The 26,886-nt window shown below is 44.9% G+C and overlaps 1 protein-coding gene across 1 annotated transcript; it reads right to left on the minus strand.

Annotated features, from left to right (window-relative positions):
- Positions 1-233: 233 nt before the first annotated feature.
- hao1 (hydroxyacid oxidase (glycolate oxidase) 1) lies at positions 234-24,883 on the minus strand (the record flags this gene model as incomplete). Its single annotated transcript, XM_080906392.1, has 8 exons — positions 234-520; positions 8,383-8,452; positions 8,556-8,714; positions 11,624-11,715; positions 13,522-13,694; positions 13,806-14,076; positions 23,838-23,989; positions 24,753-24,883. 8 exons carry the CDS (start codon positions 24,881-24,883, stop codon positions 453-455), a joined length of 1,116 nt encoding a protein of 371 aa, XP_080762518.1. The 3' UTR covers positions 234-452.
- Positions 24,884-26,886: the final 2,003 nt, after the last annotated feature.

A 26,886-nucleotide genomic window follows, 5' to 3' on the forward strand; every position in this document is an offset into this window, starting at 1 on the left:
TTGGTAAAAACGAATTAAAACTGATATAAAATTGAAAATCTGAAGTCAAAACTAAATAAAAACTCTTGATTTTCGACTTTGCTAACGAAACAACTTCATCCTTAAGTGTTTTTGACGGGGCTAGATGTGATGTGATTCGAATGTGTTTTTCTCAATTAAACAACATATTTATATTAACAATTCACAGTTAGATTTAATCTCAATATTGAGCGTTTCAGTTAAAAGATGCTAAATACAAGTTCATTACTCACAATCAGCTCCAGGGCTTGTCTTATGGGAGACTGTATGTCCAAAGATTTACGGCCCTGTATTTTGTATCAGTTTTTACATGCTCTAGTCAAAAGCACCACTTTAAAAACATTACCTTTTAACAGGAAACAGCACTTTGTTTTGACATCAAGAATTCATTTAGTGATTCATAAAAAAAATGATTCGTGTATTCTTCAGTTCTCTCACATCCTCGAGGTGAAGTCCATTCTCCTGACCAGGGACCTGCTTACTTCAGAAACTGAACGACAACCTGGACACAAACACACAAAACCATGTTTGTCAAATAGTCTCCAGTGATGACAAAGTCTGAAATCTGAACTGATGTAAATGTAACAAGACTCAATCAGGTTAAATATATTGATACAATAAAATAGCTTACTTCATCTTGTGTTTTCAAGATTGGAGGAACCAAATATTCTAGAATAATTTCTCCACTTTTAACAACATATCACAGTCTTTGACTTTAATGTTTTAGTTCTGTTAATTATACATTTCTAATCAGTTTGTTTTCATATTCCTTCTTACATCTCTCATTCCCAGCAGAAAAAACCCCTAATCAAAGTCATATTCTGAGGCTGACTGAGAGAAAGTCTCCGAGCTTTAAAGTATTTAAGGACTGGGCAGTGGGAATGTTCCACTTAATACTTCATTATGTTTTTTGTGGATTCTTCAGTTTAGAAAATTACATGGTGTCAAAATCCTGAAATGAAAAAAAAAAACATCAATACATATGAATGAAATTAATATAAAACAATTGCAGTAAAAAGGCACATGTAATGTAAAACTAGCTAAGCAGATCCACATAATAAAACAAATGTTAAAGCTTCTTAATAAAAAAAGATCTATTTGAGCTGCATCATCAACACATGCTGATCACAGAGCTCTACAATCAGAACAATCAGAGCTTTATATTCATGTTAGAACTTGGCTGAAGGTCGACAAATATCTTATCCATGGCGTAGAGACAGAGCCTCTGAGAGTCTTCACCTGGAACTCCATGCTACTGTTTTGGGATATTGTGGGTGAAAACCAGCAGGAGGCAGCAGAGACCTGAGCAACCCAGCAGGAGCGTTTGAGATTTGGCATACACAGGCCTCCTCTGTCTGTCATACGGGAGATATAGTAAAGATGGGCCTAATCTGGGCTGTCTTTTCTTTTAAATACGTTTATTGAAGATTGTTTTTATCCTTGCATCCTTGTTTATGCATTTAGTCATAGACATTGGCAGCATAGAACATCTAATGATTGATTCCACAACAGTTCATTGTTGGCATGTAGTTTGCACAATTCATCTGTTTTTAGAGTCATTTTAACAACAGATAGGTAAGGCTGTCTTTGGCAACTTCAAACATTGTTTAAACAGGTGGTTCATTCTTTCGAAATATTAAAAAAAGGAAATATTTATAGCCAGAGGTGTTGCCAAATGAGCACCTGGGGAGTTCAACACTTTCATTTGGACAATGTCCACTGTCAACTTAATTTGCTTATTCTGTTGTCAGAGATATGAGGGGCGAGGGTCCAGCCTTGGCATGTACACACTGGTTCTTTTGAAGTGTAACTTTCCAGTAACATATAACACTTTAAATATTTTTTAAAGGTCTAAAGGGATTCCATCTGTGCTGGGTGTTTTTCCTGTGTTTAACGTCTCTGTGGCATTTGAATGTTCACTCACTGATTTCTGTCTAAGCGCTTTAGACCAGACTGTAATGTTTTTATCTGCAGTTCATTTATTGTCCTCTCATTCACTAATGATTTTATGCGCCATACCAAAGGCTTGGTTTTATGTGCCAGATGGGCTACAACTAAAAGTAACATCTGATTAATGGAGTAGTCAGATAGGAGAACTTTTTTATATGAACAACTGTTAATTCTGGGGACAAGAGAGTTCTAATTAAGGAAGTAACCTATAGGACTCCAGCTATTGTGTCTGGTTGAATGACAAAAGTATTTTCTCATTGTTGGGTTTTCTAGTCTCCGTATATCTTTAGTTCGGACATGAATTATTGGATAACCCGTCTGCTTTCCAGATGAGAAGAGTGTAAATCTATCACCACAAAGAGCTGCAATATAAAGAAACAAAGTGTTGTAAAGACTGGGGACCATACAGATTAACTAAAGTCAGGTTCATCAGTGAGCTTTGTATTATGATGAATCTCCCTGTGGGGTCTAAGATTTGGTTTTGTTTTAAATAAGTATTGCTACTCGCCTAGCATGTGATGAGATGTGTGCTAGAAAACACCTGACTTGGCCATGTTGTCCTTAGTAATTTTAAATGGTAAATGGCCTGCATTTGTATAGCGCTTTTCTAGTCCCTAAGGACCCCAAAGCGCTTCACACTACATTCAGTCATTCACCCATTCACACACACATTCACACACTGGCGATGGCAAGCTACGTTGTAGCCACAGCTGCCCTGGGGCGCACTGACAGAGGCGAGGCTGCCGGACACTGGCGCCACCGGGCCCTCTGACCACCACCAGTAGGCAAACACGGGGTTAGTATCTTGCCCAAGGATATTTGGCATGCAGCCAGGAGCCAGCCTGGGATCGAACCACCGACCTTCTGATTAGTGGCTGACCTGCTCTGCCACCTGAGCTACAAGTAAGTGTGTTTCTTGGATAAAGACTACTTTTGAGTGATACTGTTTGAGTCTTTTCATAACTTCTTTTAGTTTGATAAATTTCCTAAGGCCTCTTACATTCCAGGAGATTAGTTCAAGATTGGAGTCACTACTCATTCATTTTATGCCCTTAGTATCTTAACACTAACTGCCTTTTTGTCTCAACGGTAGTGGAAAAAGCTCTAATTACATCCTTTATTTCTTGATGCGATGTTACAACTTCCCGTAGTTCTAGACAGCTCTAGACAAACAAGCAACTGCTGGTCAGCCATCCAGATATAATGGGGGTTAACAAGAAGCAGAAGATCAGTTGTAGTAATCCCAGTGGACAGCAGATAGGAGGAGCATACTGGGAACAGAAGGCAGAACTGGAGCAGGTGTGTACAGTCCAAAGCAATCCAAGTGGTAATAGGAGCATTAGGAGCTTTAACCTCAGCAGATTCCAAGCACAACATCAGAGGTTTCTGTCCAGATGAGTGCAGTCCTATGAAAAGCTAACATACTCTGCAGAAATCTCAAACTCATAAGCCTGTGGTAGTGGACTCGAGCTTGAGGAATACTGGCATCGGACCAGGCAACATTGCTCACAATCTTCTACAGTTCACATGGTGAACCCTGTTCTTAGCTACTGGAGTGATACTGGTATGTTCTTTTGCTGTTGCAACCCAATGTGCTTGATAGATGCTCTTCTGGATACCTTGGTTGTAACGGGTGGTTATTTTTCTTAATATAGCTAATATACTTCCTGTGAGCTTTAAGCAGTCTGGCGATTCTCCTCTGACATCAGCAAGGTATTTCATCGATGTTGCATTATCAAGCAGTTGAACAGGTATACCTAATGAAGTGGCCGTGAATAAGTATATGGTTCACATAAACTAAATAATAGGGGTGCAACGATACACAAAATTCACGGTTCGGTTCGATACTTTGGTGTCACGGTTCGATATTTTTTCGATACAAAAAAAATGTTCATGCCTTTTTAATTTGTCATTTATTAAAATTATAAATATATATTTTAACTCAAAAGTACAGTTTTAAATTTAATATGGATTTATATGGACGCAAACGCGCGTTTGCGTCCATATAAAAAGCAGGGTTTTGTCCGCTAGAGTGGGATTTTCACGGCACATTCTGCACCACATCTCTGTGCGTTCATCATTTGTTTGAAGCCAGCTCACCTCCTGCAACCACTTTTCCGAGAATACGTGCTTCTTTTGTGGTTCGGACTCCTGACATTTGTTTGGAGGTGGAGGAACATCACAGTAATTGCTTAAAGGAGCTTCTTCGACATCTTTAAGAGTTCTAAACAAATGTCTGTCCTCCTCCAGAAAATCTTATGTACACAAACACGCGTTGCAACTTCTTATCTTGTGTGTGTTTTTTATTTTGACAGCGAATGCGCACCTGCGGACCACTTATGTGCAGCCCTGGTTATTTAGCTCGTCATATTGCAGCCACAGAAATTCTTTTGTCCATGAAACCATAAAGCTGCACTTTCTTTTTGCCTTATAGTCTGATTTGTCATAACTTCTCTGTTTTGTGGTAAGCTTTTCTTTGGCTGTCACTTCTTCACCCTGACCTGTCTTATTTGGCTCAGCAGAACTGAAATATATATCCTGCTGCTTTTACACACGCACTCACATAAGCTCAGCGATTCTCTGCAGATCAACCTCTCACATGTTTAAGCTGCCGGAGATTTCACTTGTCATGTTTGCATAGTAAGCTAACGATTGATAATGTCACGGACCCGGTGCCGGGGACTCGGGGTTCGTGAACAGTGTGGACCTTTATTGTTATTAGTGTATTGGATGTATGTTTGCTGCACTGTGCTCTTGTGTTCCATGCTGGTGTGTGTGTGTGTGTGAGGCTGGAGGATGAAGGACAGCCACCTGCAGGCCTGATGGGTGTGGCCCTGCCAGCTGCTGGTCACGCCTAGCTTACCACACACCTGCTTCTGATCAGGATCGTCGGGGGAGCTACTTAACAGAGCGATGGAGCTTCCTCCGGTGCAGGATCGTTGAGTTAGACTCCACGTCAGTGTCTCTAGTGTTGTTAAAGTGTATGCCTGCCGGAGTTGGTGCCATAACGGCTGTGTCTGTGTTTTTCCCCAGGAGGACAGCGGAACACAGGACTGCAAGACACACGGGGTGTGTGAAGGCACAGGGCCAGAGAGCACGGGATACCAGCACTTGGGAGAAGACACGTCACGGGAGTCGAGGGAGCACTTTTGGAGATTTAATGTGTGGTGTACATTTACCTCACTGTAAATAAACCCACTGTTCATTCCATTAAGTCTGCGTTTTGGGTCCTTTCTCCTACATCCCCCACGGTCTGCCCTCCAGACCGTGACAGAACGATCCTGCCAGATGGACCCAGCGGACTTTTCGGAGAGGTTCAGGAGGGAGGTGACAGACAAAGTAAATCGTCTATGTGAACTGTGGCTGGAAGCGCACGCGGAGGGTTTACGTTGTGCTGTGGAGAAGCGGTTGCAGGAAACACTGACTTGTTTTCCCTGGGTGTTGGACAATCTTTTTCCGATTGTGGCGGATTTCCTGTTCAACACCCTTCACCTCCACTCTCCGATCCAGGCTGCCCCCCCACTCGGCCAGCCTGAGGTTCTTCAGCCTGATACGCCGGCCCCGACGTCTACCCGGAAACGGCGTTCGCGCCGCCGGCGTTTCTCACCGCAGCCGCCCTCCCGGACATCTCAAGAACCGGCTGTGGTGAGTAATAAGGACACTTTTTCATTTCTCACCCCATCTGCTTTTTTGTTTTCAGTGGATGGTGACACCGCTGACGCTGCTGCAAGCCGGCCAACAGTACAACTAGCGTGGCCTCATTCAGCAGTCTCCACGCCACTGGCGGCTTCACCATCTGCGGTTGTAGCGCCGTCATCATCCCATCCGCATGCAGTCACCCCTCGGCCATCTTCTTCACCGGCTCTACCTTCACCTTCCCCACCTGCGGACACCGCATCACCATCTTCGCCTCCGGATCATCCATCTGTGGCTGAAGCGCAGCCAGAGGTGCCCGCACGGCCAGCTGTTGAGCCCTGCGAGCAGGAGCAGGAGCCCGGAGAGCGGGAGGAGCTGCTCAGCGAAGCGGAGCAGGAGCTCAGGGAGCGGGAGGTGCCCGCACGGCCAGCCGTGCAGCCCTGCGAGCCGGAGCCCGGAGAGCGGGAGCAGCGGCTCGGCGAGCGGGAGCTCAGCATGCCCGAGCAGGGGCTCAGCGAGCGGGAGGAGCTCAGCATGCTCGAGCAGGAGCTCAGCGAGCGGGAGGAGCTCAGCATGCTCGAGCAGGAGCTCAGCGAGCCGGAGGAGCTCAGCATGCTCGAGCAGGAGCTCAGCGAGCCGGAGGAGCTCAGCGAGCCGGAGGAGCACAGCGAGCCGGAGGAGCACAGCGAGCCGGAGGAGCACAGCGGGCCGGAGGAGCTCAGCGTGTCGGAGGAGCTCAGCGAGCTTATGCTGGAGGAGCTCAGCATGCCGAAGGAGCTCAGCGAGCGAGGGGAGCCCGCGTCGCCAGCTGTGGAACTCAGCAAGCCGGAGGAGCTCCCCCTGTGCTCCTCCGGCTCACCGAGCTCCTCCGGCTCGCTGAGCTCCTCCGGCTCGCTGAGCTCTACAGCTGGCGACGCGGGCTCCCCTCGCTCGCTGAGCTCCTCCGGCTCGCTGAGGTCCGGAGGGATCCGCTGAGCCAGAGCTGGAGGTCGGCGTGCCGGAGGGGCCGCCACGTCCAGCAGCCCGGCCGCCACGTCCTGCAGCCCGGCCGCCACGTCCTGCAGCCCGGCCGGTACATCGAGAATCATGGGTTGTGCTGAGGCGGGAGCTACAATGCCGCCGCCACCGGACCCGTGGCAGGCCGCCGGAGGAGCAACGCCGCCGCCACCGGACCCGTGGCAGGCCACCAGAACCGTTCCACCGCGGCTGCCGGACCCATGGCCGCCCGCCGGAGCTCCTGCGTTTCCATCAAGGGGTTAGAGGTAGGCCACCTGAACTTTTTTGCCGCCACTGCCTAACCCGCAGCGGGTCCCGCTTGTTTTGCCGTCCTACAGGTCGGCCGCCAGAACTGTGTTTGCTGCCACTGGACCGGGGGATTGAACTGTTGAACTGTGTTTTTCTTTTGTTGCTTTGTGGTGGCTGTTTAGCGGAGTGGTCAGAGTGTCAGAGGAATTGGTGCACAAATTATCACCACTCACCAATCAGTGCTGTCGCTCTCTATACACAGTTCGCACGATTGCAAAGTGAAAGCAAAAAACAAGCCCAAATTCAAACGCGATTTCAATATGTCACATATTGACAGTGGCTCACCGATGCCAATGACATAATTACCCAGCTACATTTCTGAAAGAATGCAAAAGCATTGACATATATTTTTCCTTCCTACAATAGCCCGACGGGCAGGGCAGAGATAGATTTTGGTAGCCCGACTGGAAAAATCGCTAGCTCCGGGACGTCGGGCTAGCGATATTGCGAGCCCTGTATCTGATTGAGGAATCACTCATCTTTGGAAAAGAGAGTTTATTACAGAGAAATGTCTCTTTCCAAAATAAAAGCTATACTATACGCTTCTTCTGGGCTATATTCTCAGCAGCATATTAAACATATCAGGTCCCCATAAGGAGAATCCTGTGCTAACGGCTGTCTAAATGACTCGGGTAAAGTTTGTAGCATGGTGCTTGTTGTTTTTGTCTGCTTCCACTTGTCTTTGCACTAGGATGCTGTCGGAGTAAATGTGCAGTCATATTCGTTGTGTTCCCACTAGTGCTGTCAGCGTTAATCTGAAATGACGTTAACGCCACAACACAGCGAATCTCCGTTAACGAGCTACCGCGGATCGCCCCGTGCATGGGGCTAGACGGCCAACACGTTAACGAGCTAACTGCGCTAACACACTAGCTCCCACCCATGTAATTGAGCATTGCATGGCACATCCGACATACTGTTTTACTTTAGTCCATGACGCGCTTACCTTCAGGGTCATACGTCACATGAAAACCAAAATAGTTCCAAACGCCAGATCTGAATGAGGGTGGGGGAGGTTCAATTTGCCATGTTGCAAGGAGAGCTTAACTTCTGTCTGCTAGCTTGCCCTGCGCTCAGTGAATCTGCGTTCGACTACTCCGCCTAGGCTGCACTGTCGAGCGCAGATCCACTGAGCGCTCAACGCAGACAGCATAGTCAGAAGGAAAGTTGATAAAATAAATTAAAAATTTTGTATTGTTCGATACATATGCGTACCGAACCGAAAGCACTGTATCGAACGGTTCAATATCGATACGAGTATCGTTGCACCCCTACTAAATAACATACAATATAATTCCTTTTTAACAAATTAAGATAAATTGCTGCTTTCTGAAACCAAACCTTAACCCTAGTCTTCACTTTAACATACGCAATGTGTTTTTTTTGTCCACATTTGTGTTTATATTCAACGGGTTTGTAAAAATAGTTTATAGGTGACTTTTCTGCAAAGTACATTTCCTGTGTTTTTGTTACCTGACAGGGCCATAGCCAGTCGCAGTTCATCTTTCAGAAGCTCCAGAAGCTCAATAACTCCTTGTTCCCCCTGGGCAGACATAGAAAATCAAGATGATGTTTTTATAAATAACCATCTTTATTTTGGAGCCCAAAAAATGTGATGGTGGAAAAAAGCTACTGAAGTGCTTCACCTGACAGGCAAGGCCCCACAGCACAGGTCGACCAATGAAAACAGCCTTTGCTCCCAGAGCTAAGGCCTTTAGGACGTCTGTCCCGCGTCTCACTCCTCCATCCATGTAGACTTCACATCGACCCTGCACTGCCCTCACCACCTCCTCCAAGGCATCTAGCTACACACACAAAACACACAGTGATCAACTACAATGACAATTATTAACTCAAATCATATCCTCAAATTCTAATGTATCAATGTTCCAAATGAATTTGGTATAGATGTTTAACATTTTGTTCAAGCACACGTCAAGAAATAACACTAGTGTTGACCTAAAAAGTAAACTAAATGTCTACAGGAACTAAAGTTAGCAAATACTGAAAACTCTGACAAGAATTCAATAAAACTTGAAAAGAAAAATAAAGACTTCTAAACTAAACAAAGAATTAATCTAAAGCAGGGGTGTCAAACTCAACCAAACAGTGGGCCAAAATTCAAAACTGGAACAAAGTCGTGGGCTAACGTTAATATTTATTGAAATATATTTATTCCTCCAGATATAAGAATGAATCTACAGCTCTAATAGTAACTTGTTTTGGCTTCGCGGGCCAAATGTTAATTAGGCTGCGGGCCAAATTTGGCCTGGGGGCCAGAGTTTGACACCTATGATCTAAAGCAACAACTTCACAAACATTAAACCAGATATCAAATAGAATAAAAGACAAATTGACTCCAATCCAGACGAAAACCAAAAGTACACGACACAAATTACAAACTAAATGAACTTTAACAAATAGTAAGGAAATCTGTGTTTGGTTGATTATTCATTGCAACCACGTTTCCTGGCAATAAACAGTCTTTCCAACAGTAAGATTCATTTGCCCTTAAATGTTGCCACATTCTTAAAGAAAATACATCGATGGGTTGAGCAGAGGACTTACGTCCTCTCATACACCCCTTCGTACATCAAATTACTTTTTGCACAGCCCATTGTTGCATTTGCCTGCATTGTTCTGTTCTGTCTGGTGTTGCACTGTCTTTGTTTTGTTTCTGTTGCAATTTTTGCACACTTGCACTTTATGTATTCCTGTGTTGATTGCCTGTTATATGTAGCACCGTGGTCTTTGAGGAACGTTGTCTTGCTTCACAGTACACTGTACCACTGCACATGGCTGAAATGACAAGCCACTTGACTTATTAAGTGACTTGACTTGTTTTGAGCTGCTGGTATCCCAAGTGCTGACAATTAAGAGTCTGGTTGGTGCCTGAGTGAGCATGTCAGCAGTCAGTTGGTGTCTGCTCCCATCATGCTAAGTTTGACTGATCTGGATAGGGCCTGTGCCAGAGGGCATTTTCAAGCTGCTGTTCCTAAAACAACCAAAAACCCCAAATTACAGCATTATTTGGAGTGCCCTAGTACCATCTTCAAATTGAAGGCCAAGTTGCATATAACAGGGGATGTCAGACACAGGCCATGAAGTGGGCGTCCCAAGATGACGACACCACAAGAATAACATTTCCTCTCCCTGTCAGCACTTAGGAAACATAAGCAACCTTCAACAGATTTGCAGTCAAGGTTTTCAGGACAATATGGTTGACTGCTCTCTACCCAGACAATCCAGAACAAACTGCACACAGCCAATGTCTGGTCTCTGCCAGGAGTCCTGCCATGACTGCCCTTCATCGTCAGGCCCATATTTCAGCGATGAGTCCAGATTCTGCCTATGGCAGGTGGACGTGGGTGGGTAGAAGTGTGGAGAAGACTTGTTGAATGCAATACTGAGGGCAACATGTTTTGGTGGAAAAGGTGTGATGATGTGGGGTGCTGTCTCCCATAAAGAGACAAGGCTTGTCATCATCTGAGGTGTTAGAAAGCACACCGTTTACATGTTGGTTATTTCTCTATAGTATTATGTTTCATCCACTGATAGTCTGTGAAAGCCATCTCTATACTGGAGCTCCTTCAATGCACGACCTGTGTTTGATGCCATGTGGTGAATGTTTATAATGTCTACTTTCTCCCATTACGGCTGCTGATAGCACACATCTTTTTCTTTTGCCCTTTTTACTGGATAGCTGTATTTCCTTGGTTAACTGCTCTGTGTGAATGCCAGAAGGTGAGTTCTGATGATGTCATGTAGATTAAATATTAGCACATGTATTTGTTCACTTGTGTATACACTAATCTTATGCTAAGGCACCATTCATGCTACTAAGCTAATTTATGCTAGTTTTAACCCTCCTGTGAGGTCATTGTTTACGTTACTGATACATTTGATTGCTGAATACAGTCCTGTTCTGTAATCTTATGTTTGTGTATAGAATATATGTCGCTTGCTTGCTGTACTGATTGTTTAGTTGTTTGTATTATTACTACAGACCACAGCAGAATCAAGCCAAACCTAACCAAGCTGCACCACTTTAGAGGACATGTCTCCTCTGTTCTGTGCCTGTCCTTGTCACGAGGCAGTCTCTATGCAAAGCGATATTAAGATGAGATTGACAATCCTTTATCTCCATAGTCTGGAACCAAACTCCAACCACGCTTGTGCCCACAGAGTGTGGTTTTATTAAAGACTGCCTCCGGTGGAAAGGATGGAATGGTTTCCTGCAGTTCTGAATTTTATATGCAAGGCCACAAGAGAGTCACAAAATGATAACTACAACCAAAGCCCTCAAAGATAAATCACTTCCAAAACCAAAAGGAAACATGAACTCAAACTCAAAACGGTCACCGTAACACTGCACGCAGAGTAGGAAATGAGAGTCTTAAGAAAAGTAGATAAGATTTCATATTTAAACATATTTAAGACAATCCTGGGTTCAGCAGTCAGGTCCTTCTTCGGGAGCCCCAGTTTTATCCAAAACAATCATTTCAGGTCACCTCATGCATCTGTGAAGCCACTTTTACTGGATGGACGCACCGAGTATAAAAACAGATTCAGGTTATACATTTTTAATATTATTATTATTATTATTATAAGATCAAACATTTAGGGCTGCTTAATGAAAACTTGTATTTGTCAGAGTTCAATTGCAATCCACCCAAAAACAGAAAAATTCAAATGCACACACACACACACAGACCGTGGCAGAAACCCCGTCCAGTTGCCGAGCTCCGTGATTGGACACCAGGATGCCACTGACACCACAGTTCACAGCCTTGGCAGCATCCTCACCTGACACACAAAATCAGAGAAATAAGCTCAGGGTTTCTGTGTGATGAGCATATTCTGTATTTGAATACAGTTACTCTTGATAGCATTGTTTTCCTAGTACACCTGTGAGGAACCAGTGTGTATGTACCTCACCAAATGTCTGCGACTTTCATTTTCCTAATACTGCCAAAATATAACCACTGATGTGTGCAGCACTGGATGCTTTAAAGTCTACTTGAAAAGCATCTTAAGTCAAATTTATTTGTATACAACTATCCAGACAAGCCAACTCAGAGGGATAGAAAGGAGTATAAAGATACATGTATACAGGTCATGATATAAACCGTACAAAACTAATCAGAGAAATGGAAAAGTCTTGTTTCTTTTTTGCTTCTAATCGGAAGAGTTGTTTTCTGTGTTTGCAGATCTGCAGTAATATATATTTATTAGAGATTAGAGGTTATTTCTGCAACAACTTTGGTAAAAGTAATGTCAAAACAGTTTATTAAGAGAAGATCCAGCCCTCTGTAGCCAACTCTTAGTCTGCTCTCTGACATCTAACTTTTAGACCACAAAAAGGTGAACATGAGGGACCACCCACTAGAAATTAAATGGAATCAAATCAGTTTGCAGATGTGGTTCATTAATAGGCTACTTCCAATAATAAAACGTTTTGAGGCCTGATTTAAACGAAGTAAAACTCGATGATTTCAGGTTTTCAGAAAGTTTGTTCCACAGTTGATGACAAAAAAAAGACTAAATGATTTTTCTTTGTTTTTTTCTTGATTGGGGATATTTTGAAGGTCTGTTACTGCGAGTTCAGTACATAGTGTAAGTTACAATGGATGCCTTAGTATTACGCTGATTCAGTCCAAGTCCATTTAGTTCTTTTTAAACTAGTAGAAGAGTTTTAAAATACATCCATTGTGACATCAGATGCTAATGTATAGATTTGAAAACAGGACCAATGTTCTCAACATTTTTGAACCTGGTTGATTCAGCCCCCTGCATCTGAATAAGCTGTAGGAGATCTTTTGCTAAGACCCGTAAGACCTAAAAACCGTTTTATTTTCTATAAACGAGGGTAGGAGCTATGGTCCTGAGTTGATGATAAAATATAGAGTTGTGTGTCATCAGGACTCTGTGCCTGCCAGCCAAGTTCTTCCACACCACACTCACTTAATCTTGTGCGTTGGTGCACAGACATGTTGGAACACAAAGAGGCCATCCCCACACTATTCCCACATAGTTCTAGGTATGTTCTAGGTATACTGAAGCATGAGTTCCCTTCACTGTAACTAAAGGGCTGAGCCAGCTCCTGAAAAAGAACCCCACACCAGAATCTTACGTCGGCACAGTGTAGTCAGACAAGTCTCCTGACCACATCCAGACTTGTCCATGGAATTGCCAGACGGACAAGCATGACGCGTCACTTCAGAGGACATGTCTGCACTGTTCGACAGTCTAGTGGCGGAGTGCCCCACAACACTGCACTTTGCACTTGCTCATGTAAGACTTAGATGCAGCTGCTTGGCCATGGAAACTGAGCTGAGAGCGACCCATTCTTTCACAAATGTTTGTAGAAGCTGCCTCCAGGTACCTGATTCCATGTGGCCATGGAAGTGACTGGAACACCTGGATGGGTGAGTGAACAGTTTTGGTAATATGGTGGATATATGAGTGAGATGGCGAGACTGTCATGATTCTCTTTCCTCACACTATGATCTGTAACTGTGTGTGTGTGTGTGTGTGTGTGTGTGTGTGTGTGTGTGTGTGTGTGTGTGTGTGTGTGTGTGTGTGTGTGTGTGTGTGTGTGTGTCCATCTACCATTTAATACTCCTTTTACAATCACAGGGAGGCGTGTGTGTTTTTTCAGCCACGTGATGTCATCCCAACAGATAGAAGGGTCTATGGCGTTTGCAACATAAACAGCCAGGCCACTGTCATTGCCGTAGTCTCCCTCGGAGAAAGCCAGGGAGGCTGTTGAGAAGTTAGCCATGCTGGAATCACACATGCACAAAGACACAGAGAGAAAGAAGAGTTCAGAGTTCGATGCTACAAAGGAACGTGGTGTAATTACACAGCCTGTACTGTTCTTTTTGTTTCCCTACCTCAGGTGTGGGGGCATCTTAAAGCGGTTGCGCACATCATCCAATCTCTTCCCTAGGTATGGTGTATCCACGGTAACAAAGATGGCTTTATAGCCCGCCTTCTCGGCCCGGCGCACCAACGACAGCGTGAGCTCCCTGTCTTTATAGATGTAGAGCTGCAGCCAGAGGACACCACCACTGCCCAGTGAGGTAGTCATTGCTGACATCACTTCCTCTATTGTTGAGGTGGCCCAGGAACTCAGCATCATCCCAGTTCCCATTGCTTTGCATGCTGTGAAGAAATGTTATATTACTGGTGACAATGGTCTTTTCCAAAGAAGTTTCAAAGGAGGTTATGATAATACTTTAACTTAACTAACCCAACTCAGGTATTCAGTAAAGATCTCGCCCTCTCCCCTTCCTCACCTACCTAATAATTTTTCCATAGATCTGTCCAGTTGCCTTTTGCCCACTAGTCGTCTCTACAACTTAACTGAACCCAAATGAAAAGCTATGGAGAAATATTTCACTCACTCTCTTGCTTCCAGTATAATCCGCCCCTTTCCTCTCCTATTGGTGATGTTTTTTCTTTGTTGAACAGAGACAAAGATAGATTTCTATGGCCTCAACAAAATCACAGTAAAGAACAAACTCCTAAACACCTCTAAACTCCTACAGGGGCATGTCATACGTGTGAAGTGTGAGGGTTGTGATGCCCCAAATGCAGAGGCTTTGAGGCAGTGTAAATTTAATCAAAGACTAGCCGCTTAGTAGGCTGACACAAAAAATGAAAAGATGAAAATAAATTAAACTTGAAAACTAACCTATGAGTAGGGAGCAATGGACCGAGAGACACGAGGGAAATGTCCTCATGTCAGGTTTTGGTTTTTTTTTTGGTTTTTAAATGATGTGTCACTGTTTATACAGTGATACTTAACACTGAATAATATATTAATCATGCAAAGACTATAATTATTTAGGATTAGAGAACAGAACAAGATAATTATCAGAACAAACTTATAGAAGACCTTGATAAAACTATTGCCATATTTTATAGATATATATGTTCTGACAACTGTAATTCCTTCATGTTCCTATGATTTTGAAAGCAATCACATGAATCCATCTTGTAAGTAATGTACTTACTTTTTCGGGGGTAGTATTTGTCTTCAATACAGAACTTTCGAATAATCGAGACAGCCACCGTGAACATGTAGCACACATGAGGCACAGCAGGGAAGAATGTACCTTTTTTATCTTAGTTCTGTTAATTAACTTTTAATCAGGACACAGTGTTTTTCTGTGTGCTGATGCTGTGTTCATGTCTTCAGCGTGCTGGAATATTCATGTTCCTCCCGTGGGGGGCACTCTTGAGTCACACAGAGAAAAAGTGAGTGAGAGTTTTGTCAGACAGAGAAATGGCCAGTGTTGGGACTAATGCGTTATTAAGTAACGCGCTACAGTAACTACGTTATTATTGTGGTAACGAGCACGGTAACTAGTTATTATGCCAAAATCAGGAACGCGTTAGTCGTTACTGGGATTTAGATAGGCTCGTTACTCGTTACTTCGTGTGGTGGCTATCGCGGAGCTTCCACAGATTCAGTAACATTAGCAAGTGGTGGAGGCCAGCAGGTGGAGGAGGGAAAGGGAGGCAAGAGGAGAGACCCGAGGCGGGCGCTGGTCCGAGAGTGTCAGGTGAACTGAACTTCAGGTAAGAAGTTATGACCTGCAGTCAGATATAAACCAAGTTTAGGTGGAGTTTATTTTCGTTATGCTGACTTTTTCGTGCTGCGTGCTAGCTAGCATGATAGAGTTTCTGTACAGCTGGGTGGTGCTATGATGTTATTGATGTTGAACTTTATTTTGTTTATAAGGTTAATTATTAGAGTTGCCAACCGTTTCCTAAAAAACGGAATCGTCTCGTATTCAGAGAAAATATTACGCGTTTCGTGTTGAGGTGAAAAGGAACAGTTTGTTCCGGACTTCAGCTACGATGAAAAAGACAAAGCTGGAGTTATTCTGTGTTTACGCTGCACAGCTGCCTCTTCTTCTCTCATTCTCTCCCCTCCCTCTCCCGTTACTGCTTCAATCATGAAACTGATCAATGATCAGCTGATCGTCTCTCTCGTTTGTTGATCGCCCACTTTGCGCCAGAAAGAGGAAACCAGCAGATGTCGCGCTAAACAACAGCAGCACGTTTAAGCTTGATCAGCTGTTGTTAGTAGAGATGGCACGATACCACTTTTTTATGTCCGATACCGATATCAAAAATTTTGATATCTGCCGATACCAATATGAATCCGATATAGTGTGTTTTTTAATCAATAAAACAGTTTTTTTTAATATCTTGCTGCTTTTTGTATGAGTTCATACTCAAGTTAAAAAAAACAAAACAATTCCACTCTCGCATTCACACACTGGTGGAGGCAGCTACAGTTGTAGCCACAGCTGCCCTGGGGCAGACTGACAGAAGCCAGGCTGCCATATCGCGCCATCGGCCCCTCTGGCCATCACCAGTAGGCAACAGGTGAAGTGTCTTGCCCAAGGACACAACGACCGAGACTGACCGAGCCGGGGTTCAAACCGGCAACCTTCCAATTACAAGACAAACTACCAACTCCTGAGCTACGATCGCACCTTAAAATACAGATATTTGGTTAAAATATCACTAATGCTGGAAAAAGGCTATCACCAAGGGATAGGGAAAAGAAGATCCTCCTACCCTGGACCAGTGGACACAGATTGTAGAGGAAATCTACATTATGGAAGAGGTGACACACCAAAGGAAGCTCAGCACGAAGAAAAAAGGACTAAATGGACGCTTTATAAACCAGAACAGCAACAAAAAATTCAGAACAACCGGAAAGGAAAATTTACCAATAAAACTAAACTGACAAAAAAGGCTCCTGACTCAGAGGATGAATCAAACCTGGCAAAGACTTTTCACTTGCTTGTTTAAGCAATTTTACTGGCAGATGGTCACAGAATAAATCTATGACAAATGCCAACGATAACACAGTAACAGACAAAACAATATTTTTGCACCAACAAGGTGATTCCCAAAGTTTCCCAAAGTATCTCAGTAGGAGTATGTCGGAGGAAATAACTGAACCCTGTGATCGACTAATAAAACAGTAAAATAAAAAGATGAGAAGGCAAAGAATCTTTGAATTGAAATTCTAATTTGAATGTTTTCACTCGGCTTGAATCTGTTATGAGAATGAGAACTTTTTAGCTGTTGTCTGTTTGAGGGCGACTTTGCTTCCACAGAACAATGAGAACAGTCAGGGGTTAAAGTGGGAGCCTGAGATCTGTGCAGTGTCTCACAACTCGCAGTGATGTGTAATGTGAGCTCCAGGACAGGCTGTGCAGGGTGTGACCAGCTGACCATTGTGGATTTACAAAACTGAATCCAACAAGATAGAAGCAGACATTTCACAAGCTGTCCTTTACAGCATGCTGTTTGTACCATCTTTATCCACTGGGGATAGCCCACTACCATCCTTATACTGTATACAGTTGTTATAAAGGTTGAATTAAGTGGGTTAATCTAAGTATTATCATCTTAAATGCTAAGTAACCTACTGCGTAACATAAGTCTGACCATAAGGAACAGCCTAACAGTGCTTTACTAGGAATTCACCTCAGTACAGCACAAAACTACCCAGTACTTTGATGCAACAAATTGTAGGATGTCTCACAATATGAAAATACATAATTTATGAAAATACCCCATATACAGATTCAATTTGTGATGAAACATTATGACATTAATCAAATCTTTAAATGTGCAGTTCTTCCCTTCAAATACTGTCATGGTCCTTGGTCGGTGACCCAGCGCTTTAAGTTTATTATTAGCATTTTCCAATTTATTATCATGATTATTATTATTGTTCGAGTTCTACGTGTTATATTCGGTCTGAGTCTGCGTCTGTATCTGTCTGTCTATGGTGTCACCCCGTCTGTTTGTTAATCTGTCTGTTTAGTTCAATGTCTTGTCTGGTTCCATGTGTCTGAGTTTCCTGTTTTATTGTGAAGGTCTCTGTCGTATGTGAGTGTGCTCAGTTTACGTTTCCCCTGTCTCGTCAGCTGTGATTTCTCCCAGGTGTGTTCCCCTCCTGTCTCTCATCCCTTGATTACTGCCATCTGTGTATTTAAGCCCTGTGTTTCTCTGTGTCAGTGTCGCGTCGTACCCTCAACTTGCTGTGTGTTTGTAATGTCCTGTCCTCCAGTACCTCGGGTTGGAGTTTTGTTTTTGTAAGTTTTATTTCGTGAATCATTCCTCCAGCAATAAAGCTGCATTTTCAGTTTATTCCCATCTCCAAGAGTCCTGCAATTTTGGGTCCACCACTTCTGCTTGCCTGCCACACAGCCAACCATGACAGAACGACGCGACCAGTACATGGACCCAGCGGACTCATCCCGGGAGCGCGATCTCGCCCGCGTCATGACCCTAATGAAGCGGATTTCCCACACAAAGGATACTAAGGCAATGGCGATCGGATTAAACGCTATCGGAACAATCCTCGAGGGGAATCCACATCTCTGCCAACTCAAGGGATTCATGAGCTTAATTGACGAGATGCACGAAGCCCAGGAGGTTCTTCAGGCTCAGGAGCTAGCGGCCTTTGCTCGTTCGCAGTACTCCACTCCGAGGCCTCCGCAGCAACAGCAGCAACGGACGGAGCGCGCCGCGAAGCAGTGTAAGCTCCCTGCAACACAGCAGCAGCCGAACACGGAGCCTTCTGCGACACCACAGCGATCGCCACGGGCAGGATATCAACCCCTTGCCGCTGCCACCGAGTGAACCACTGACTCCGGTCTGCTCCAACTGTCGCTCGCCAGCCTCTTTCCTTGCGGCCATGTGGGCGCAGGATGAGGAGTCGGCCTCTACGCCATCGCCATTCTCCTCTGCAGTTTCCACTCCCACTTCCAGGAGGAAACGGCACCGGCGCCATCACCATTCCTCGCTACAGCCGCACTCCAGCCCCTTCCCAGAGCAATCAGCAGCTGTGAGTAACCTGCTGGTTCCATTCTGTCCCTGCCAGAGGTCCCCGCGCCTGCTGGTTTTGTCCTGTGTGTTCCAGGGGCCCCTGTGCCCACTGGTCCTGAGACTGTTTTCGCTGGAGGGCCTGAGGAGCCCGTCCAGCCTCCTGCTTCGCCAGCTGGGGGGCCCGAGGAGACCGTCCAGCGACCTTCCTCGTCAGCTGGGGGGCCTGAGGAGCCCGTCCAGCCACCAGCTGCTCCACCAGCAGCCTCATCCACACCTGCAGCAGCAGCGGCATCAACAGTTTCGTCCACGCCGCCGCCTGCTGCAGCCTCGGAGTCTACATCCTCGCCAGCTGCAGCCTCTGTGTCTTCATCCTCGCCAGCTGCAGCCTCTGTGTCTTCATCCTCGCCAGCTGCAGCCTCTTCGTCTTCATCCTCGCCAGCTGCAGCCTCTGTGTCTTCATCCTTGCCGTCGCCTGGTCCAGCTTTTGCTTCACCCACACCGTCGCCTGGTCCAGCTACTGCTTCACCCACGCCGTCGCCTGGTCCAGCTACTGCTTCACCCACGCCTGGTCCAGCTCCGGTTTCACCCACGCCTGGTCCAGCCTCGCCTTCAGCCTCGCCTTCAGCCGCCTCAGCCTCGTTTGGTCCAGCCGCAGTGGCTTCTTCCACGCCAGGTCCGGCTTCAGCGTCTGGTCCTGCCTCGTCTGGTCCTGCCTCGTCTGGTCCTGCGGTTGCCACACCATCATCAGTTCCAGCTCGTCCTGTTCCACCTCGTCTCTGCTGGCCGCTTTCCTGGCCTCTAGTTGGGCGTCGTCGCCGCTGTGGACGACCTCCTGAACGCCGCCGCTGCCTTCTGCGTGGCCGGCCTCCGGACTTGCTCTGTTGCCACCGCTGCCATACGCACGGTCGGCCCCCGGACTTGCTCTGTTGCCACCGCTGCCATGCGCACGGTCGGCCTCCAGAACTGTTTGCCCGTCACCGCCGCTGCCTTTCGCACGGTCGGCCTCCCGAAATGAACTGTGCTGGCCTTCTGACCTATCGGTCCCCAGACCGACCTCCTGACCTACGTTTTGGACTCTGCTCCCCTGTGTGGTTTTTGGACATTTTTTTTGGGTTTCTGGGGGGGCTCTTCTTTTGTTCTGTTCTGGGCCCTCCGTCCTGTGCCTCCCGCCGCCCACCCTGGCTTGGTGGTCTGTTTGTCTTTTGGGGCTGTCGGGGGCCAGCCCTTGAGGGGGGGTTACTGTCATGGTCCTGGGTCGGTGACCCAGCGCTTTAAGTTTATTATTAGCATTTTCCAATTTATTATCATGATTATTATTATTGTTTGAGTTCTACGTGTTATATTCGGTCTGCCTCTGAGTCTGCGTCTGTATCTGTCTGTCTATGGTGTCACCCCGTCTGTTTGTTAATCTGTCTGTTTAGTTCAATGTCTTGTCTGGTTCCATGTGTCTGAGTTTCCTGTTTTATTGTGAAGGTCTCTGTCGTATGTGAGTGTGCTCAGATTAAGATAAGATAAGATAAGATAAGATAGAACTTTATTAATCCCTCGGGTGGGTTCCTCTGGGAAATTCGATTTCCAAAAAAGCACAGCACCGACAGAAGTTACAGAGTTATACACACACACATATATATAAATACAGAGACAATATAAATAAAATATACGAAGGGGATAAATAGAATAAATAGGAATAAAAATAAAAATACAAGTGAATTGCACATTTCAAGTATTGAGTCTATTACACTGTTGACTATTTACAAAAAGTATTGCACAAAAGGTATTGCACAGTGAGGTGAAGAGGCACTATAGCTTAGTTGTTCCCCCCTCCTTTGTCCTCCTGTTTCCCCTCCCTCTCCCCTCCAGAGAGGAGTTAAACAGTCTGATGGCGTGTGGGACAAAGGAGTTTTTAAGTCTGTTAGTTCTTGTCTTTGGGAGAAGCAACCTGTCACTGAACAGACTCTTCTGGTTGTTAATGGCCGTGTGCAGAGGATGCCTGGCATTGTCCATAATGTCCATCAGTTTCTTTAATGTCCTTTTCTCTGCCACTGTCACCAGAGTGTCCAGCTTCATGCCGACCACAGAGCTAGCCCTCCTGATCAGTTTCTCCAGCCTGGATGAGTCCTTCTTTGCTGTGCTGCTCCCCCAGCACACCACAGCATAGAAAAGTACTCCAGCAACCACCGACTGGTAAAACATCCTCAGGAGCTTCCTGCAGATGTTAAAAGACCTCAGCCTCCTGAGGAAGTACAGTCGGCTTTGTGCTTTTTTATACAGGTGCTCTGTGTTGCATGACCATGATTGCATGATTACGTTTCCCCTGTCTCGTCAGCTGTGATTTCTCCCAGGTGTGTTCCCCTCCTGTCTCTCATCCCTTGATTACTGCCATCTGTGTATTTAAGCCCTGTGTTTCTCTGTGTCAGTGTCGCGTCGTACCCTCAACTTGCTGTGTGTTTGTAATGTCCTGTCCTCCAGCACCTCGGGTTGGAGTTTTGCTTTTGTAAGTTTTATTTCGTGAATCATTCCTCCAGCAATAAAGCTGCATTTTCAGTTTATTCCCATCTCCAAGAGTCCTGCAATTTTGGGTCCACCACGTCTGCTTGCCTGCCACACAGCCAACCATGACAGAACGACGCGACCAGTACATGGACCCAGCGGACTCATCCCGGGAGCGCGATCTCGCCCGCGTCATGACCCTAATGAAGCGGATTTCCCACACAAAGGATACTTTTTTTTTCTTTTTCTTTCTTTCTTTCTTTTTTTCTTTCTTTCTTTCTTTTTTCTTTTTCTTTTTTGTCTTTTTTCTTTTTCTCCTCCCTTTTCCTTTTTCCTTCTTCTCTTTTTTTTATTCTTTCTTTCTTTTCTTCCTTTTCTCTTGTGATGATTTAAATTAAGCAGTGTTCACCGAGGTTTGTAATCATGTGGTACTCACTGGTTCTGGTTCGAAATTAACAGCAAGCAAAAGCACCGAAAACTATGACAAAACTAGTTCAAAATTGGCTCGAGAAGCAGTGCACGCATGCGTCAGTTTGACCGGATGTCCAAGTTGACACACGTTTAAGCTTGATCGGCTGTTGTTAGAATTTATTTAACATTAATTTCTAGTATCAGCTGATGCTTGCTGGAGCCACAGCTGTAAAGCTGCTGGTCATGATATCGATTTGTATATCTGGTGAGAGGGAAACATGAAGATGAAACCAGGAGATGTCCTTACTGAATCATCAGAGCTGAACAGGTGATGGAGAAACAGGTTTACCTTTCAGGTGACATGAATGAGTTGAAGGGAAGTTATGAACTGTTTCTGAGAGACAAATAACACCAGGATCCTTTTCTAAGTCGCTGACAGCTGGTAACAGCTTTGTAAGAGGGGCACAAAGAAATACTTTTCTTTCTTATTCTCATTTAAAATGTCTAGCTTTAATAAATAATTATCTTACAACCAAAGTTTTTATCTGATGCAAAATGTATAGAAATCATACATATACCAACAAGACAGTGTACATCACTGTCACAAGAGCGTTTGTTTTCATTCAAAGGCTTTATGCCTTTTCCTTGAGTTTGCATAAATACATTAGTTGTGGCGCTTCTTAATGACGGTATCTTAGCTAACAACCCCAACTTATTCAACTTGTAATTGGCTAAAAATAACTTAGCTAACCGGTGAGAGGGACGTTGCTAGCTGGCAGTTTTATCAGTCAATGTTGAAATTTCCACATTCAGATACTTCAAATGCTTCAGGAGCTTTCAGCTCAGTGCATCATCCATCCATCCATCCATCCATCTTCATCCGCTTTATCCGGGGCCGGGTCGTGGGGGCAGCAGCCTAAGCAAAGAGGCCCAGACCTCCCTCTCCCCAGCCACCTCCTCCAGCTTATCCGGGGGAACACCAAGGCGTTCCCAGGCCAGCCGAGAGATATAATCTCTCCAGCGTGTCCTGGGTCTGCCCCGGGGCCTCCTCCCAGTGGGACATGCCTGGAACACCTCACCCAGGAGGCGCCCAGGGGGCATCCTTGTCAGATGCCCGAACCACCTCAGCTGGCTCCTTTCGATGTGGAGCAGCAGCTGCTCTACTCTGAGCCCCTCCCGGATGGCCGAACTTCTCACCTTCTCACTTCTCAGTGCATCATCACCACGGAAATACACGGATACATCCGTAGACTTGAGACAGAATTCACAATGCGTTTTTGGGACTTTCAGGTGTATGGACTAATGTTTTCTTTTCTGATCAAACCAGAAAGCTTTAATGAGGAGCTGGGTTTGTCTCGCATTAACTGCCTGAACACAGAGGACATCGAAATGCAGCTGATTGAACTGAAAAGCTTGACACTGTGGGGGTCAAAGTTTGCAGAACTACAGATGCAGCTGGAATCCACAGCTGTGTGTGTTCATGGAGCTGCATGTTCACCTGCTGGACATCACTACTTGACAAGTTTAACTGTCTTCAGAACATTGCAGAGGCCTTATTGACAGTATTTGGCTCTACATATCTGTGTGAGCAGATTTTCTCTCACATGAAGAGTGTCCTCACGTAGCCGTCTGAATGCTGGACACTGGGAGACCTGTGTCTCTGAGTGGGAGACCAGAGATCACATTAACATGTGTGTCTCTGTATTAACAAACATGCCACCACTTCTGCTTGCCTGCCACACAGCCAACCATGACAAAATACTACCTCTCATCTTCCTCTCTTAGCGTTCTCTGTCTCTGACTGCAGATACCTGCACGCATTTCTCCTCCTGAGTAATCCAGCGGCTGGACCTTCAGCGAGCATCACACTGTGCAGCAGATTGCACAGTTTGTGTGTTTGTTGTTGTTTGTTGAGCCAACAGAAACATTGCCACTTGTTTTATGATTGCTCCTCTTCTGTAGCACCAGATGCAGAAGTAATAACTTACAGACACCTGCACACTCTGGCTGATGTTGTCTCTACATAGCACAGCTGTACTGTGATAAAACGATCTGGGTTATTTTATCCATTCATTTTACCTGATTGGAAAACCGAGGCTACATTTTTTCCATTTTGTGTTCCCAGTTTTGTGCGTGTGTCTTTAGTGTGTGTTAACCTTTTGCTGTGGCTGTCTCTCCTTCAGGATGAGCCATCCTCTGCATTGCAGTGGCAGCGATGCAGAGCGGCATGCTGAGCTTCTCCCCCAGCACTGAGACAGACAGATCCACTGTAGACACGTCCCTCAGCACTCGAGGAACCAGATACCACCTACACACGTGTGTAATAGTGGAAGAGGTCATTCTACAGTTACACTTCTGCAGCTTCTTTTTACTTACAAAGATTCATTCACACTCTGATGTCCATTGAAAAACGGAGACAGACTGATTCTGAAAAGAAAACACGTTATTTCTTTTTTTTTTTGGAAGTGACATCAGAAACAGCAGCATGTGACATCACGTGATGGCGGAGCTTCAGTTCATCCTTTGTCATCCTTTTTTTTTTTTTTTTTTTTTTAAAAACAAAAAAAACCACACGTTATTTCTACAACTGAAAGCTTTGGTAGAAGCACATCAATATATATATATATATATATAGACAAAGTACTGGGCTGTTACATTTATCTGAATTACATATTACACAGCTGTTGAAAGCCATTAAGCTTCCAGCGCAGGAGGCTTGGAGCTCTGCAGGTTTGCAGTAGTGTGTTTGTAAAGGCAGCCTGCATGGCTAACTCCTGGATTTTATACACCTGTGGAAATGGCACAGAAAACACCTGGATCCAAAGATAAACAGGTGTGGTACTTATGTCCCTATAGTGTAATTCATTACACATTAAACGTACCTGTTAGCACATAAATAATGTAAAATGATAAAAAGACAAGCATCAGAGTCCAGAGCAGCTGCTGTGTGTAATTTCAGCTTTGGATTCAGGCTCCAACACGGTTTGTAGAAATTCTTACTCTGAATGTTCAGTTCAGTATTTTTGTATTACCACATCAACGACAGTGACCTTCACACGTCTGTGTTTTACCTGTTGAAAGCAGCCACATTGTCAGCCAGTGTCTTTTGCTCATCAGCTCCTGAGCGGTAGTAGTCATACACAGCTTTAGGAAGAGTTTTCCTGGCTTCCTCCTCAAAGTCCAACACACACACACGCTGCATTGTTTTTCACTTCGAACTACCAGAAAACTGAAAACTGCAGCCTCTCTGTGATTTGCAATAAACAGAACTAGTTTAATCATTAACCTGCCAGAGGTTTAACAAGCTGTGAGCCTTTCACGTCCTGACTCCTGTGCTTTACGTTTCTCTTCAGCCCTTATTGATGGCATCAGACACGACGCCTCCCTGAGCCTGATTGAGCAGAAGGTTTCTTCCTATTAAAGCCCAGTTTGTCCTTCCTGTGCTTTGATTGTTTTATTGTTGGGCTCGAGTGTTGTTGTGACTCTGTCCTATAGAAATAAATCATAAATGAATTAAACTCAGAGGAGTTTCTGCTTTGCTCTGTTTACACAAGATAAGACTGCAGCTGTGAGGATTCCACACCATCTGGGCCTGTGTGTTGCCAGATTAGAGTGTTGCCATGTCTAGTGCTGACTGCCTACGAACTTTGAAACTTCATGTGCCTTCTGTGAACTTTGAACCCAATGATGTTTTCATTAAAAACAGCAGAGAGGTGGTACTCTGTGGATACTTTGTGTCAAACCAGTGATTTATAAGGGTTAGCGTGTTTTGGGGGTTAAAAGCCACAGAAACTCAGTGTTTAGAAAGCAGCAGTTCTGATACTCCTGACATGTACGGGATCACTACAGGTTTTCTCTTAGGCAACGGTCGTCCTTCTCTCCTGGATCGGCTGGAGCTTTCTTTAGGAGTCTTCCCAGCTTTGGCAAAAGTCCAGGTGGGACAACTACATTTACTCAGGGCCTTCTTGATGTGCTGTTCTTCTGCCTCCCTTTTTGTATTTTCACCACTGAGCAGTGACAACATTTTCTCTTGATAGTCTTTCTGGTTTAGCAAAACTGTGCACATACCCTTGCCTGTCATTACCAAGTGATGTGAGTGCCTTCCTCTCCTCCATGCTGATGTTGGATGCTGGGGGCTTTGCATTGCTGAGACAGGCCGTAGTTGCTCTGCTTCCACTTTTGCAATATTGTTGCTGTTTCGAATTGCAGTTTCTGTGGCTGTGATCAGCTCCGATCAGATTTGTCTCTGCGTCACAGCAAAATTCAACCCTTTAGCAAGGATGTTTTTCTCTGCTTGGGTGAGCTGTGTGTCAGACAAATTCTTCACCCACTTGTCCACATCCATGGTGTGGCATCCTTCTCTCTTCTGGCCGCTGAGGACACTCGCCGTATTTGGCTGTGGTTTACGCTACATGCAGATGAACAGAATCAACTTTTGGGGATTAAATGATGCTTGTACTACTGAAAATCACTTTATCCTTAAAAACCACGTAAACAGACATGAAGAAGAATGTGTTTGTAACACTAACATTATGTTGTTACAAAAAGGACTAGATGTTACAGTCCCTGATAATGCATTGCTTTAGATGGAGAGACTCTTGAGGGATGGCTGTTATGAGGAAAGGCAGCCCAGAAACTTTGCCAGCAGCACACATCGTTATGTGCCTCAACTTTCGGTCTTTTACCCAAGCTAATCTGCCATTTTTCTTCCTTGGTTAGGTTTAGGGATTACAGATCTGATCTAGATTATCATTTTAAATTTGGGACACATCGTCAGTAGTGGACCTTGGATTCATCGGATGTTTCGGCCATTATCACTAGACACCCTCATCCAAGGAGGCCCTGCCAGGGTTGATCAGGCCCTGGAGTGTCACTGGTTTATGTTAAAATGTTATTTCTCTTCTTCTTTCTTCTGTCTAGTTTTCTACAGTTTATTTTCTTCTATCTATTCACTGCAACTGAGAAATAATACTTACCTCTTTAGCATTTATGGAGCCTCACTTCTTCAAAGGGATAGAAAAGGTGACAGAGAGGAGTACGACAAAAGGGACACGATCAGAGAGAGCAGAGAGGAGAGCCGGAAGGGCGGCGCCCGACCTGGCTTACCACACCTCCCAACCAGATTGGGCTGTACGCTCTACCTTCCCACTTTCACCCAGAAAAGGGAAGAAGAGCAGAGGGGAGTAGGGCAGAACATTTCTTTTC

The sequence above is a fragment of the Rhamphochromis sp. 'chilingali' genome, assembly GCF_963969265.1.
Source record: "Rhamphochromis sp. 'chilingali' genome assembly, chromosome: 15".
NCBI classification, from domain to species: Eukaryota; Metazoa; Chordata; class Actinopteri; order Cichliformes; family Cichlidae; genus Rhamphochromis; species Rhamphochromis sp. 'chilingali'.